Source organism: Diuraphis noxia, unplaced genomic scaffold, assembly GCF_037042655.1.
Source record: "Diuraphis noxia isolate RWA-SAM2 unplaced genomic scaffold, SU_Dnox_SAM2 contig0003, whole genome shotgun sequence".
Classification (NCBI taxonomy): Eukaryota; Metazoa; Arthropoda; class Insecta; order Hemiptera; family Aphididae; genus Diuraphis; species Diuraphis noxia.
Genome location: NW_028301713.1, coordinates 64,984,409 through 65,001,594, shown reverse-complemented (window position 1 = coordinate 65,001,594; position 17,186 = coordinate 64,984,409). Strand labels below are relative to the sequence as shown.

The window sequence follows — 17,186 nt, the reverse complement described above, 5'->3', positions numbered from 1 at the left end:
TCGACGAGTCCTGCAGCCTGGTCAATCGCGTTGGGCAATCGTTGTTTTTTTCAATGAAACCACTGCGTATCTAATCCGCGGAAGAAAATCTCGCGTATGCGTACCTATGGCGTCTCGCAATATTATTCAATGGACCTCCCTCCCACAAGTGGTGGGTGCGGTGGCGGTGTGTGTGCGTGGTTATAACCTTGAAGTGTGCTTTTTATCATTATTATTGCGGGCAGGTACCATACGCAGTCGCTGTTTTTCCCCTCTACACATACATCACAGCCGCGACAACACTCCGTATAGTTTACCTGTGTACCTGTGCGCGCGCGCTCCTCCTCATCCTCCTACTCATTCACGTATTGCCTTCTGCTGCAACACCGGCCCGGCCCCCGATGGCTTAACACGGTTCAGTTATCTCTTGTGCACCGGCCGTGTCGCGCGTGCAGTTAGTCGTCGTCGTTGTTGTTCATCGTTGCTCAGTAACGGTTCTGCTGCTGCTCTCATCCAGGACTTGTCCTATGCAAACGATATTTACGTACATACATCATCGCACTACATTCACCCAACGCAATCAACAGACATCGTTTTAAACGGTTTTCGGATACATCTCGTGTTCCGCTATGTGAGCGGAGAACGATTGACGCTGGCTCTCATATAAAATCGAGATCGACAGGGATCGAAACGCTGACGGTACATCATGTACCGGTTCACCAAAGCCTCCAAGGAGGTGTCGTCGTCATCTTCGGGAGCGGGCGGTCGGCCAGGTGGTAGCCGGCTGTTCATGCAGGGCACCCGTGAGAGTGACGACGATGTGCGCGACCTGCAAGCCGTGTACACGAAACGGCACCTATCCACCGAGGTGACTGGGTCTAATCACGAGTCACAAAAGGTGGACAAGCGCCCGGAAGTTGGTAGACACTCGGTCACCACTCGCGTCCTACGTAAAACCACTGTATTAACGCGCGGCGTTGAGGTGTCGGCTACCGAAAGCATGATGAAAACCGGCCAGATGATGGTTTCCGACCAGCCGTACGAAGAGTCCAAGAGGACCTCGTCCAAACATCACCATCAGGTCATCAAGACGAAGAAAGCCAAGGTAGTCTCGTGAATCGTGCATACATGTATACATCTATGTGTTTTATTATAATATATTCTCCAACTTATACCGTCGTGATTGGTTGTATTCGGATCGACATTTCCTACAAATTAAGATAGCTCGCAAAATTGCAACGATTGAATAGGTCTCGGCCATTTAGCGGGAAATCTACCCGAATGGCTTTTACGTGTGCAGTCGAAAATAATTCTATAATTATTTCGAGTGTCTTTCGTTTACTAGTTATACTCGCGTACAACTTGACATTTTTTTTTTATCTTTAAGTGTTTGCCGAATCGTGGTATCTGTATATCTGTATAGGACACGTGTTTTGTGTTTTGTTTCATTGAATAATAGTTTTTTTCTTTTACCACTTTCTTATGTGCATGTAGATAAGCCCGATCCGTTTTCAAATGAAAGTGGTTTACAAATTATAGATACATACCATATAATCACACAATGCAATATATATGTACTGTGTTCGACACATTTTGTATATAGTAGTAAAGTACCTACTTAACCACATACACGCACTGCTTACGCACCATAATGTATACATATTATGTCATATACGATGTGCGTTGATGTACGCAACTATATTATATTATATTGAAAGAGGAGTAAATCCTAATTCAGTTATTACTCATAGTGAAACCTCTATTTATATGGATACATCCTATGTAATACTTATTTTTAAATATTTCATTGGAAGATTTCATGTATTTGAGATTTTAGATTTTTAGATTCCATGTACTTATACATCATATCCTACTGATAATAACAAACACACCTGTATAGATTGGTCCAATTTATGTTTTATACCACAGTGGTCATTTATAGAGTTTTCGTGTGTAAAATGTGTTGTATTCTTTAATCTACATTTAAAGTTTAACGTTTAAACTAGACATTTTAAAAGCCATTCAAATCATGGTTGACATTGAATTTTTTCGTCATATTATGTTTATCAGTTTGATTCCACCCATGTTTATTCATACATTATTTGTTTAATGATTTTCTTTTTAAAGTTGATAGTCTTACAAGTATATAAATTGTATTATTTCTATAAAGTTTATTATGACATATTTTCTTTTAATCAACGATGTATTTGTTTACCAAAAAGATAACCACCGCTTTTAATAAACTGACATATATATATATACATTTTATGTGTTTGATTAGTAATAGACGGCGAGAGTCCATAAAATTTAGAACTTGTGTATTTTTATTTATTGTATGCTATCGTTCATCATAGGGCATTGTGTTGTTGTGTTGTTGTTATATAATCGGAAACGACATACCTAGATGAGTGTTTAGCGTATTGAGATTCATTTTATGTTAATGTTTTAAAATTCGATATTAATAAAGTTAAATTTGCTGATTTGGGTACTTGGATGTAAATGTTCTCGCTCAAATGCAGACTGTTCAAGTGCACGTACCGGAAACATGAATAAGGTGAACGAACTACGTTTTTCGAAGTGAATGCGAATGGAGCGATTGTTAATGAAGAAGTGCTCTTAAACATAACAATAAAAGCTTTACCATGCTTGTTATTTGTCGGGATTGTAAAAATTTGCATCAAAAACCGAACGAGCTAAATATCACCAAAGCGCCTACATACAATATTTTGCGTTATTATTTACATTTTTTTTTCTTGTACTGTGGTGTATTATAGGTAATGTATACAGTTATGTACTATACATCACCTAACTAAAACCTAGTTAACATGTATATTGACATAGATAATACCTAAATACGTTTTGTCTATGTTTTACTCTGTACCCGCTACCATAATAGTGAAGAATAATATGACTATATGATCAGGGGACGCATGGATGGTTTCTTTTGCATGCTGCACATTTCCTTCAAGCACGCGTAATGATGATGACCTGATTTTTGATTTTTTTCTTCGCGCACACACACTCACACACACACACGCACACCCATAATTCACCTCTCTCTCTGGCTCTCTGTTTTGGACCGAAGTCTCGACTTTGAATCGTCTTCATGAGTAAAAATATGTTTTACTTATTGTTCGTTTGCTCAAATGATAATTTCAATCGAAGAATAAAATCAAACATAATTTGTCCTACTAATAAATAACATGGGCGAGAATGTGTTGTGAACGGCCTCTAGAGCGGATCTACTGCCCATTTAAGGAGAAGACTGGTGGCTTGCCCGAATCGTAAAAAACACGTATACCGAATTGTATTTTGTTTTCGTCGGCAGGCGTGCGCATTGTTGACCCTAATAATAATTGTCTTATTTTTATTATTATTCTGTGTAAAAAAACATATTGCTATATGTTCAAATATGTATATGACACTAGTGTAATATGGGTAATTCGAACCGCCTCCGGTGGGACAAGAAACCTTATGTGGACATTTAATACGCGCGTCGACTTGTAATGACGTGGTTTCTGATATTTTGATTATTATTTTTTTTACGCTTATACCATTATTGTTATTATTATTAATTTTAGATATCTGACATTGTCGTCGGTGAAGAACCGAACGTATCGGCGCGTGATGCATTATTGAAATGGGCTCGCAAATCAACATCGAAATACCCAGGTGTTCGAGTGTCGGACTTCACGTCTTCTTGGCGGGATGGTATGGCATTCAACGCGATTATACACAGAAATAGGTAATAATATATCTATTTTTTTTTGTTAAAAATGTTAATATAAAATCAATATTAATTGTAATCTTTCCTCAGGCCGGATTTAGTCGATTGGCGCAATATCAAAAGTAAAAATGTTCGTGAGCGATTAGAGTCTGCATTTTACATCGCAGAACGAGAATATGGAGTTACCAGATTATTGGATCCCGAAGGTAAGTGTCCACTACAGCATAATATTTTCAAACACTAAGAAAATTGATTGTTAATGTATTTTTTTTTACAGACGTTGATACCCACGAAATTGATGAAAAATCAATTATTACGTATATATCATCGTTACATGAAGTGTTTCCAGAACCCCCACGTATACATCCTCTTTATGATTCTGTAAGTAAAAATTAAATAGTTCTATCTTAAAAATACTTTATTATTTTCATTGTTTTTTTTATTTTTGTAGGAATCTCAACAGCGTTCTGGGGAATATCGTGAAATTGCCTCATCATTAAATCGTTGGATGCGTGAAAAGTTATCTGTAATGTCCGATCGTAATTTCCCATCAACACTTATTGAAATGAAAAAATTAGCATCCGATTCTACCAAATTTCGTAATGAAGAACTTCCACCTCGTCATCGTGAAAAACAACATCTGGTCCATTTATATAAAGAACTTCAAGTAATAAAACATATTTGACATGTGTTTTATTGGTAGAAACATTCATATATATATTATTATTTTTTTCATAGAAATATTTTGAGGCTGTTGGTGAAAATGATATTGAGCCCGAATTACAAGCTGATGCTATTGACCGTACTTGGAATCGTTTGATGATGTCATACCAAGATCGAGATTCTGCTATTCAGGAAGAAATAAAACGGCTTGAACGCTTACAAAGATTAGCGGAAAAAGTTCACCGTGAAACCAAGCGCACCGACTTGAAGTTAGATGAGTTAGAAACTAGAATTGTGGAAGAAGGTCGCCGGGCAGATAGACTTCACCCATTGGATGCGAAACACAATGCTGATCAACTGGAGACTGAGTTACGTCTATCTGAAGATACTATTCAGTCGCTGTTTGTTGATGTACAAGCACTCAGAGAAGGACGATATGTGCAAGCACCTGAGTTACAAAAGAGGTTAGTATTATAAATCATATTTTATTCATCACATTGTTATATTTTATTTGTTTATTTAGAGTGGAAAAACTACATCAAAGATGGGTAAATTTGCGATCTTTGTTGCATTCAAAAGTTCTTACTCCTTTGGCTACTCTATCATTTCCAATTGTTGAAGAGCGTACGGTTACCAAACAAACACGTACCATTCTGGAAACCCGACTTGTTGATACCAATACTCATTTCCGTTCATTGCAAGAATGCATTGATTGGTGCAATAACAAATTGGTAGGATGCATTTTAAAATAGCTTATTATATTTGTTTGCTAATATTTTGTGGTTTTTATGTGTTTGTAGAAACAATTACAGGAAGCTGAATATGGTTCAGACTTACCTAGTGTCCAAGGGCTTTTGGACCAACACCAGCGTGAACATAAAATAATCGACCAATTCCATACTAAAGTTGAGCATTGCATAAACGATAAGAGTAATTTCCACGGTGATGAGCTATCCCTGTATTCACAACACTTGAATACATTGCAGAAGGTTTATGCTGAATTAGTTACTTTCTCTAATAAACGGTTATCTGACTTAGAAACACTGCAAGACTTCTTACAATCAGCAACAAATCAGCTTATTTGGCTCAATGAGAAAGAAGAAATTGAATTAAATCGCGATTGGAGTGATAAAGATTTAAACATACCATCAATTCGACAATACTATGAGGTATTATTTAGTATTAATTATAAATTATGATGTATAATAAGCTTAATTTTTATTTAAATTATTATTTAAAATTTTTTTATAAAATTTGAACTAATTTTTAAGCATACATTTGGATCAGGGATTGAGGTTGTGTTTTAATTAATTTTATACTCTTTATTATCTTATGTTCTATATAAATGTTTATTGTTTATTTTTCTAGTCATTAATGTCAGAGCTTGAGAAAAGAGAGATTCAATTAAGTTCGGTTCAAGATCGCGGAGAAGCGTTAATTCTTCAGGGTCACCTTGCATCAAAGTGTATTGAAGCTTATATATCTGCATTGCAAACACAATGGACTTGGTTACTCCAGCTGACTCTTTGTTTAGAAACTCACTTAAAGCATGCCACATACTATCATCAATTTTATGCTGATGTCAAAGAAGCTGAACATTGGTTAAACAAACGAGACGAGTTACTAAATTCTGTTTTTAGCCAATCGGAATTTAGTTTAGATGATGGAGAACGTTTATTGAAAGGTATGCAAGACCTCCGAGAAGAATTAAATAACTTCAGTGAAGTGATCGGTACACTAGAAGATCGATCAAGGCAAGTAGTTCCACTGAAACAACGTAGACTTCCAATTACTAGACCTATACCAGTGAATGCAATTTGTAGCTTCAAACAAAATGGGGTATATTAAAACAAATTATGATATGGTGAAGCAATTAATGTTTATCATAATTTTTTTTTTAGATTAATGTTGAAAAAGGTTCTCAATGGTTGCTCCATGATAATTCGGGACGAATCAAATGGAGAGTGTCTAGAGGAATGAATCTAACTGATGATTCAAATGTTCCTGGTGTTGTATTTTTAATACCTCCTCCAGATCAAGAAGCTTTAGATTCTGTAGATCGATTGCGTAGAGCATATGATCGTACAACAGCATTATGGCAACGCAAACAGTTGCGTATGCGTCAAAATATGATATTTGCTACAATCAAAGTTGTCAAGGGATGGGATTTAGCTCAAGTAATAAACATGTAGTTTATTTTTATTTTCAAAATTTATTTAACTTTTTTTTTTGCTCATAGTTTTTAGCCATGGGCACTGATCAACGTAATGCTATTCGTAAAGCATTAAATGATGATGCTAATAAGTTATTGAGAGAAGGTGATCCAGCTGACCCTCAATTAAGAAGACTCAAGAGAGAAATGGATGAAGTTAACAGACTATTTGATGAATTTGAACGGCGATCACAAGCTGAAGAAGACAGTAAAAACCTTACACGAATGTTTACTGATCAAGTTAAATCTATTCAAATTTCATTGGATGAATATGAACACACATTAAATACCAGGTTGAGTGCTCCTATACCAAGAGATATGGATACTTTGGAACATTTAGTTATTCAACACAAAGATTTTGAAACTTCACTGAAGGTATTTAATTGATTATCTGTTGGATTATGTAATAGAATAATAATCATCATTTCATTTCATTTAATTTGTACTACAGAACTTGGGCCCTGATGTAGAAGCCATGCAAGCTACATTCAAAAACATACCAAATAAAACACCAGCTTTACAAACTAAACATGATAAGGTTTTGAACCAATGGAACCAGTTATGGAATCTTTCTCAGCTTTATGTTGAAAGACTTAAGTGTGCAGAAATTACTTTGTCTGGATTAGATGATGCAAACAATGTTATATCAGATTTTGAAATAAAATTAGCATCTTACGGTGAAATGCCATCTGAATTGCCGGCTTTAAAATTAGTAAGTTAATTCCATTGATATTCAATTTTAAGTTCATAGTGTTTTATTTATGTGTTTAATTGCATAAAGGTACATCAAGATCTGATAGCATTGCAAAAAAATGTTGTCCTTCAACAGCCAGTCATTGATCAGTTGGTTGAAGATAAACATAATACCAGGCGTTTAACAGAAAAATCCAGACACCACTTACCACGGACTGCTCACCACGATTTGGATAGACTCGACAGTGATGTAAATCGTATAACAAGTAGATGGAATAATGTTTGTAGTCAATTAGTCGACAGGTAAATAATATTTTATTAAAATAATTAAATCAACTTAATACTAATTTATACAATAAGGGAAGAAATTATTCACCATCTATAGCTAATGTAAATTACCATTTATTTATATCAAATACTTTTTGTTCACTTTAATATATTGTAATATTATATGTACAATTTTCTTCCTATAGACTAAAGAGCTGTGAAGCAGCTTACGATCTTTTGAATAAATACAAAAATTCGTACCAGTCTGAAGTTAAAATCATCGATGAGAACTATGTTAAATTGAATAATGTCGCACCTCTTAAAATGCAAGCAAGAGATCTTACAGAAACTACTAAGGTAAGTGTATATAATGATTTAAAGCTGCCTTAAATAATTAAATACTTTTTGTTGTGGTGAGTCATGTACTTTATATTACTTAAACTCAACATTTGGATTGCATGTTAAATAAACAATAAGAAATAATTTAATATATTGTCTAATGTTAAATATTAATATAACATATTAAGTGTATACTGTATTAAATTATCCAAGTAAAGCCTCATGGCCAATCAAAGGTCTTTTATTTATTGATCACATACATCTCGTAGGCTTTGTATAACAAGGTGCAGGAACGTACTAAAGCAATTGAGAGCGTCAATGTGGATGGTGGAAGATTTATACGAGAAGCTAAGGTAACAACGCTTTTTAACATAAAAAAAAAAATCGAAATTTGCTGTGATAACCATTTAACAGACCATAACAAAGACTATGCGTATAATTAACCCGCAAATAGATATATGACCTACGACTTCAACATTACTGTGCGTGGCTGGTAGATGAAGTGCATCCAAGCCTTGATGCTAGCAACCATAATAAAGGCCAAAATATGGATCCCAGTGTTGGTGAATTGGCTGTGTCTCATGAACTTGACGTGCTCAACCATAGATTTCAAGCATTGCTTAACATGCTGATTGACCAGTTGAATAATCTAGCATCAATCAATACTGATGATCTTGAACTACAGGTTAGTAAGATTTTTTTATAATGTTGAGTGACTGAGGTAAATTATAAATATTTGTTTAATATTATTAATTATATTCTATAACTATTATTATATTATGTTTAGTATTAACAAAACATCCAAATTTCAAAAAATAGTTGTTAAGGATGTCTACAATTTTTTTTAAATTATATTTAAATCAAATTTATTTATTTTATACTGATGAAAAATAACATCATTAAAATAGAATTAAATATATTTGTGAGTCCTTATTATCAAACTAAATTTAAATTGTGATGCATACTTTATATTAATAGATGTATTATCATAAACAGAATATAATATTATCTAATTAATCATAATTAAAGTCATAAGAGATTATTTTTAAATTAACTACTTGAAATATTATATTAAATTCTTTTTCCACATTTTACACAAAACTGTATACAATTATAAATTTACTTTTATTAAATTGTGTTACAATGCATTCATAGAATTTGATATGATATAAATTTAAACAAAGATTTTATTGGTCTATGATTATAATAACAAAATTATTACATCTAATCCATCTTTACTATTAATGAAACACATACATTTTTAAGTTTGACTTCCCATTTAGTATTAATTGTAGTGTAATATAAATAAATAAATGTCAAGTTAGTTTACAATGATATGTAAATAAAAATATTTAGGTTTAGAAATTTCAAAATAATACTAACTAGTTTTTACTTAGGTAAATTTAAATTTTTATTAAAACATTGTGTTAATTATATACTCTTGTGTATGAAAACAATATTTTGTTAAGGATGGTTGATTACACCTACATAGTAACACACCTCTTTTCAATTATTTTTCACTTTTAGTTTTTACTACAAATAATTAAAAATTTTAGAGTATTGTTTCCTTGAATTTATTAAGCAACATATTATTATTTTAAAATACTCAAGGTTTGGCTCTAACCTATCAATTTATCTATTAAAAATGATTAGTCTAAATAAATGTTGCAGGAATATGTGAAGACATTAGAGGCTAGGCCATTGCGCACATTCAGAACTGAATTCAATATATATGATACCATTCTTGAGTTAGTACTTGATACTCTATAGTCTTAGTATGTTTTCATAGTTGTATGATTTAAGTTGTGTTGTTTTTTTTTTGATTTTTTAATTCTAGTGTATCAACAAATGGTATAGATGAAACGATAACGGCAAAAAATATAGATCATCAGTCATCTGTAATGGGTAATCAACATTCTGCACAAACTGTTGAATCTAATGGTGATGCAGATATTCGTTCATTGCGTCGACGTATGGAAGAAGCTACCGGACTTGATGATGATATTATTAATGCTCCGGGAATTATCCATCCCAAGACTGGCGAAATTTTAACTGTAGGCGAAGCAATTCGTTTACGAGTATTAGATGTACGAACTGGTCGTATTGCCACTCAACCAAATTCAAAATCTGGTTGGGTAACTATTGAGAAAGCTGTCGAGAAAGGATTGGTGGACAAGGGTTTAGCAAACAAACTTTTGGGTCCGTGTGTTGTTGGCGATCACGGACCACAAATGACTTTGCTAGAAGCTATTCAAAAGGAGTTAATGGATGCTGAACGAGGACCAGTTGAAAGGATTAAGGTAAAAAATGAAGAACATATTGCTGATTATATTGAGACTCTCAATTCAAGTGAGGTTAGGGGTGAGGTATTTCAAGTGTTAAATAAAAAAGTCACATTAAATGAAAAAGAAATTACTGTACTCGATGCTGTTCATCAAGGAAACTTAGATAAAATTAATTTGGCTGAAGATGAAATACAACTTTTATCAAAAATTAATGGCCTTAAACCAAAAAGTGCATTGAAAGTCGTATTGACTAAAACATTAGACGCTTTAAAAATTAAAGAAGATCCTAAGACTGATTTGCCAACAGAAGGTTGGAGTTTATTTGAAGCAATTAAACAAAATTTATTTGATCCTGAATCTGGTACTTTTATTATACCTGGCACTGACAGGTTAGTATCATTTAAAGAGTGCATTGATATGCGCATTATAAATCCAGATTCAGCTCTAGTAGTTGATCGAACCAAGTCAAAAACATTATCATTAAAACAAGCATTGAGGAAAGATATTTTAGATGCCACTGGCCACTATCAAGGTAGTACAATGAAAGAAGCTATAGAAAATAACTTTGTATATGATCCATCAACAATTGAATATGTTTCCACACCTGTTGAAACTGTCGTAGTAAAAGATGGTAAACGTAAAGTTGAACGGTTTAATAGTATGAGACCTCAATTTTTTGTACAAGAATCAATAACAGAGGAAGAATTAGACGATTTTATACATAATGAGGCTAGAAATGTACCATCTTTTCCGATATCACTACTAGAATCAAGCACCACAGGAATAACCTTGGTAACTTCAATGATGTAGTCTTATGCCATGCATGGTGTATTGTGATTTAAAATTATATAAGTTGTTTTGTCAACAAACCTTTGAATTAATTATTTTTAAAGAGTATAGCTTTTTTTTTAATTTTCTTTTTTTATAGCTTTTGTGTTTGTGTTTTATTTTTCAGGACTACCAGATTATTTTTTAAAGCTATACCAGTTATTTTTTGCCTGTATAATTTGCCTAACAAAATTATTTTTTTGATTTTATTATAACAAATATTTTGATGTTTTTTTTTTTTTTTTTGTAAAGGCTTATTTTAACCAATTTACAAATGAAAACAACAACAACCTAAAACTAAAACTAAAATTCGTTTTTAGATATAATCAGCTTTTAATTTGTATGCATTAAAAATAATATTCAATATGCTGAATTTATAAATGCACTAATTTTTTTTTTTTAATTTTTGCTGTTGTGGCTCTTAGTATTGTTTTCATAACATCTATTTCAATTTATTTTATAGCAAGCCATGGCAGAAAAGTACAAACTGTGCGATGACACACTGTCAGAATACTTAAACTGGATTGGAGAAATTGAAGACAGAATTGCAAATCAAGATATAGCTCAAGAAGGTTTGGATCAACTACGAAATCAAATAAACATTTTAAAAGTATGGATATTTTAAATTTTTGCTCTATATATTTAATATAATACTATGTATAAATATTTTTTAGCTGATTAAAGAAGAAATTGATTCACAATTACGTCCTATTACAACATGTTTGGATCAAGTACGTCATATAATTGCCACAGGCAGTGAATATTTGTCTAGAGAAGAAATAAATAATGTTGAGAAGAAAGGCAAATCGCTGAAATCTCGGTATGACCATGCAAATGAACGTACTGGTAAACTGCTTCGTCGCTTGGTTTCTGCTAAAGATGAGTTATCCAAGTTTAATTCTGAACTTACCACATTTACGACATGGATGGATAGAGCTCAGCGCACTCTTGATGAGAAAGAACGTGCGTTAGCTAATATAAATAGACTTGCTGATACATCGTCAACTGAATCCACAAGGGAGTTTGTATCTGATGTCATTGCACACCAAGCAGATCTCCGCTTTATCACAATGGCAGCACAAAAGTTCATTGACGAGTCTAAAGAATATCTAACCTGTTTAAATGATTTTAGAACTGGTTTACCATCTAGACTTCATCATATTGAACCAGTATCATCACAAGACAGTGTAGTTAAAAATACAGTTATCAATGTCACTAATAATTATAGAGATTTATTAACTCGAGCTAATGCCTTGTCTGATAAATTAAGTGGTCTTAACTCTAAACAGAGAGAATATAAAGATGCCTTGAATGCTGTTAAGGCTTGGCTTCGAGATGCTGAACCGAGAGCTATAAAACTTATCAATGAACCAATTGGTGCCGATCCAAATGCTCTTGAAGATCAATTCAATCGAACAAAAACTTTGAATAATGAATTTTTGGGACAAGCTAGGCTTATTGAAAATGTCAAACAAGCTGCAGATGGTTTAATTAGGTCGCTTGAAGGCCAAAGTGGTATCAAAGAAATTGAGGCCATTCAAGGCCCAGTTAATGAGTTGGAAGATAAATACAGATCTTTATGCAATGGTTTAGCTGACCGACTATCACAATTAGACACTGCATTAGTTCAATCACATGGTGTACAAGATGCTTTAGATTCATTACTTCATTGGTTAAACGATGCTGAAGCCACATTAAAGTAAGTTTTTTCTTATATATTATTTAATAGAACGTTACCATTTATTTATTGTCTCCATCATATAAACGTATGACTTAATGTCAATTTCACTAATTTGAATAGTATAGTGTTAGTTTTATTTAAATATAGATGTTAATAAATATACTATCTCTTTGGTAAGAGTATTATTTGCGCTTAAGCATCAGCTGTTATTGAATTTTTTAATTTTCAAGCAAGATATGAGTATTTTTAATTTGTGATATTTTACTTACCCATATTTGGCTTGAAAATTAAAATATTGAAAAAATCGCTGTTAATAAAACAGTTAATGTTCTTACCTAAAATTTTGATTATTGGTTGATTTGTTTTTATATCAAAATAGTATGCAATTTAAACTAGTAAAACAAATTTGCAGTACTGAATCAACGCATGCATGGGTAGCGTGTCCTCTTAAGCTATAACTCACGAGTTTACTCATCTTTTAAATATTTAATCTAAATTGAGAACGCATTTTTAATTATGCAGTTCTCTAGTTACATGCAATTATTGATAGTACTTTATTATTATTATTTTTGTAATAAAAAACATAATTGTTTTCACAATAAGAATGTTTTTGGTTTTTAATAATTATCCAAGTTTTTATAAATATTTAAAATTTTTTGGTAAAGTTATGCCATAATAAAATAAAACTGTTTTAGGAATATAACAAGACCAGTAAGCTTACATACCGATCGTCTGTCTGAACAAATCCGAGAATACAGATTACTGCAGTCAGATATTGATACGCATAGAGCAAGCGTTGACAGTGTCGCACATTCTACACAAGAGTTAATGATTAACTCAAGCAATCCTAGACTTGCCAAAAAAATCGAGGTCAAGTTAAAAGATGTTATGACTCGTTTCGAAAAGCTTTTAGATAGGACTGCTAAACGAGGAGAACTATTAAATGACATCAACCAAACATTGTCGTCTTTTAATAGCCAAGCAGCAATGCTTGAACAATGGTTGGCAAATGCATTAGATAATTTCAACGATTTACCTGAAAACAAGTTGGATGATTTAATTGCTCAAAGAGACTCTCAACGACAAGCATTAGATCAAACAATACGTGATGGAAAAACTCTCATTAACAATAAGGATGTTACTGACACTCCTCCTGTACGTGATCGTGTTAAAGGATTAGAAAACCAATGGAAAAATTTGAATCAACTATTAGAAGAAAAGCAGAGATTATCTAAAGCTAAAGTGGAACAACTTCAAGCGTATGAAAAATTAAGAGATCAAGTATTAATTTGGTTGAATAACACTGAGAAAAGAGTTAATCAATTAGAAAGTGTGGCTGTAGATTTGAATATTATTAAAAATCAAATTGATGAACTGAAACCAATTTCTAAGGATCATCGTGATTACAGTATTACTATTGACAGACTTAATGACGTCGGATCTACATTTTATGATTCTAGCCTTACCAATTCTATGAGAAGACGTAGTTCAGTATCTCCTACTAAACGATATTCTTTGGACTCCTTAAGAAAAACTTCTAGGGATTCTCCAAGAAGTTCTGTCGTTAGTTTTACATACAACAGAATTGAAGATGGCTTAGATGACAGCCCAGTGCTACAAGAATTGAACGAAATCAATAACAGATATAACTTGTTAGGTGTGAAAATATCAGACAGACAAACTGAATTGGATACTATTAAAGATGATGTAAGGAAATTGATTGAAAATATGAAAATATTAAATCAATTTTTAGATAGAACACAAAAATCATTACCCAAGGAGAGTATTCCTTTGACTAAAGAAGATTCTGATAAAGCAGCAAAACAAGTTAGAGCTGTACTTGAAGAAATGTATGAAAAACAATCTTTATTAGATAGTACTAAATCTGGTGTAAATGATCTATTAAAAAAGAAACCAACTTCTCTAGGAGCTGATAGATTACATGATGACATCCAGAATGTTACGAGCCGTTGGAAGAACTTAAATGATATATGTAAGAATCGCATTCAACTTCTTGAAGATTTGAAAGATTTCCATGACTCACATGACAACCTTTCTAATTGGTTAGGATCCAAAGAGCGTATGTTAAATGTCTTAGGTCCAATATCATCAGATTCTAGAATAGTACAAAGTCAAGTTCAGCAAATTCAAGTGTTGAGAGAAGAGTTTAGAACTCAGCAACCTCAACTTACACATTTAACATCTGTTGGTGAAAGCATACTTAATAGACTGCCAGATCCAAATTCTCCGGATGCTCAACGATTTTCTAATAAATTAAAAGCAATTTTACAAAAATGGTCAGATTTACTTGGAAAATTGGAAGATAGAGCATCTAATCTTGGCGCAGCAGCAGATTCTACCCGAGAATTTGATGCAGGTCTAGCACGTTTGACTGAAGCATTACAAAATATCTCTGATCAATTAGATGACATTTCATATGATAAAGAACCAGAAGAGAGGCTTAGAAAAATACAAAACTTAGAAAGACAATTAGAAGGTCAAAGACCTTTATTAGCTGATTTAGAAGATGCTGGAAATCATTTGTGTAATGTACTTGATGACCCAGCTTGTAAAGCAGACATTCAAGCAAAATTAGCTGCTATTAATCGTCAATATAATAACTTGCAAAAGAAATTGGACAATAAAAAAGCTGAAATTGAAGGATCATTGAAGGATGGTAGACAGTTTGAAGCTACCTGTGCTTTGACACTTGGTTGGCTGTCTGATCAATTGGGTAGTCTTACAGAACGTCTATTAATATCTGCTGATAAAGATATATTACAACAACAAGTTTCCCAGTATGAGCCAATATACAAAGAAGTATTACACAAGGAACATGAAGTAATTATGCTTTTGAATAAAGGTCGTGATATGCTATCTCGAACTGGGCAACGTAATGAATCTCGTAATTTGCAACGTGATTTAGACAAAATACAACAAAATTGGGACAAGCTGCGCAAAGAAGCTGTAGACCGCCATAACAGACTTCAAACATGCATGGAACACTGTAGAAAATATTATAGAGCCCAAGAATCTTTTACTCCATGGTTGGCTCAAGCCGAAAATAAATTAGAACTTATTCGCCCAAACAGCTTTAGTAAAAAAGATGTGGATAAACAATTGAGAGAATTGTCTGCTTTTAGAAATGAAGTTTGGAAACACTCTGGTGAGTTTGAGAATGTTAAAAACCTTGGAGAAACATTCCTTTCTTCTTGTGATGTGGATAAAGAACTTGTAAAACAAGAACTGTCTACCATTAAAACTAGATGGGATAAATTGAATAATGAATTAATGGAAAAAACACAATGGTTAGAAGACATTTCAAGAAAGTTATCTGAATTTTCTGACAACCTTAGAGATTCTGAACACGCATTACAGCGTTGTGAGGATAAACTTAATTCTCACGATTCCGTTGGAGGTGCAGCACGTGATCCAAAGCTGTTAGAGAGAATCAAAGCATTGCGGGAAGATGCTAAAAAATTAAGAAATCCGTTGGTAGGTTTAAGGCAAACAGCTGGTGACTTGGCTTCAGAAGCTGTTCAAATGGGTGTTGGTGACTCATTAAAATTACAAGATGATGTTGACAATCTCATGGATAGATTAGACGATTTAGAAGGTAAACTGGATGATCGGTGTTCACAATTACTTTCAGCTTCAAATGCATTGGCACAATACGCAGATAAAGTCAAAGCTTTGGGTAAGAACTTGAATGATTTAGAAGCTGAATTTGACTCATTGAAACCACCAGGTCGGGATATTAAAACTGTTACTGGCCAATTAGATGAAGTAGACAAATTTATTAAAAAAATTGCAAGGGCTGGAGATGATGTTACAGTTATGCTTGAACTAGGTCAAAGTTTGGAAGACTCTACTTCTATGCGTGATCAAGCTGAATCACTGACACGTTTATTAAACAAACTTGACGAACGAGCATCAAATAGACAAACTGATCTTGAAAATATCTTAGACAGACTACAAGCTTTTAAAAATAAGCATGATAATGTTGTTCAAGACATAGAACATGCAACTGATGAATTTAAAAGCTTAAAACCAATTGGATCTGAAGTGGAGGCAATTAAATTCCAACAACAAGAATTTGGTTCTTTCAGAAAGAACACCATTGAGCCACTCATTTTGTCTGTTAATGAAGTTAATGGTGTAGGTCAAAGATTAATACAGTCTGCTGCCAGAGGTGTAAACACTGGTATTTTAGAAAAAGATTTAGAAAAAATGAATGATAAGTGGAATGCCCTCAAAGAAAAATTAAATGAGAGGGACAGACGACTAGACTATGGACTTTTACAATCTGGCAAATTCCAAGATGCTTTAGATGGATTTGCTAAGTGGTTAGCCGATACAGAAGAGTTAGTATCTAATCAAAAACCACCATCAGCTGATTATAAGGTGGTAAAAGCACAATTACAAGAACAAAAGGTAAATAAATCTAAATTTATTATGTTGTTATTTTGTTGTTATTGATAAATAATATATTTAACTTAAATTAAAATATTT

General features: G+C 33.0%; 1 protein-coding gene across 20 annotated transcripts in view; it reads left to right on the top strand.

Moving 5' to 3' along the window:
- shot (dystonin-like protein short stop) overlaps window positions 1-17,186 on the top strand; it is a 76,919-nt gene that overhangs the window by 40,775 nt on the left and 18,958 nt on the right. For 12 of the 20 annotated variants that reach the window (XM_089224793.1, XM_089224788.1, XM_089224794.1 and 9 more), the window contains 21 exons: window positions 3,561-3,724; window positions 3,797-3,912; window positions 3,984-4,087; window positions 4,158-4,373; window positions 4,445-4,833; window positions 4,893-5,100; window positions 5,170-5,538; window positions 5,641-5,664; window positions 5,738-6,208; window positions 6,271-6,546; window positions 6,609-6,956; window positions 7,033-7,293; window positions 7,363-7,577; window positions 7,748-7,898; window positions 8,150-8,233; window positions 8,335-8,565; window positions 9,552-9,628; window positions 9,718-10,180; window positions 11,457-11,603; window positions 11,668-12,692; window positions 13,370-17,108. In XM_089224793.1, the coding sequence (XP_089080919.1) occupies window positions 3,561-3,724; window positions 3,797-3,912; window positions 3,984-4,087; window positions 4,158-4,373; window positions 4,445-4,833; window positions 4,893-5,100; window positions 5,170-5,538; window positions 5,641-5,664; window positions 5,738-6,208; window positions 6,271-6,546; window positions 6,609-6,956; window positions 7,033-7,293; window positions 7,363-7,577; window positions 7,748-7,898; window positions 8,150-8,233; window positions 8,335-8,565; window positions 9,552-9,628; window positions 9,718-10,180; window positions 11,457-11,603; window positions 11,668-12,692; window positions 13,370-17,108 (9,078 nt within the window). Of the gene's footprint in view, window positions 1-411; window positions 1,085-3,560; window positions 3,725-3,796; window positions 3,913-3,983; window positions 4,088-4,157; window positions 4,374-4,444; window positions 4,834-4,892; window positions 5,101-5,169; window positions 5,539-5,640; window positions 5,665-5,737; window positions 6,209-6,270; window positions 6,547-6,608; window positions 6,957-7,032; window positions 7,294-7,362; window positions 7,578-7,747; window positions 7,899-8,149; window positions 8,234-8,334; window positions 8,566-9,551; window positions 9,629-9,717; window positions 10,958-11,456; window positions 11,604-11,667; window positions 12,693-13,369; window positions 17,109-17,186 lie in introns of those variants that run through there. The other 8 variants (XM_089224781.1, XM_089224782.1, XM_089224783.1 and 5 more) reach the window with 5 other exon arrangements.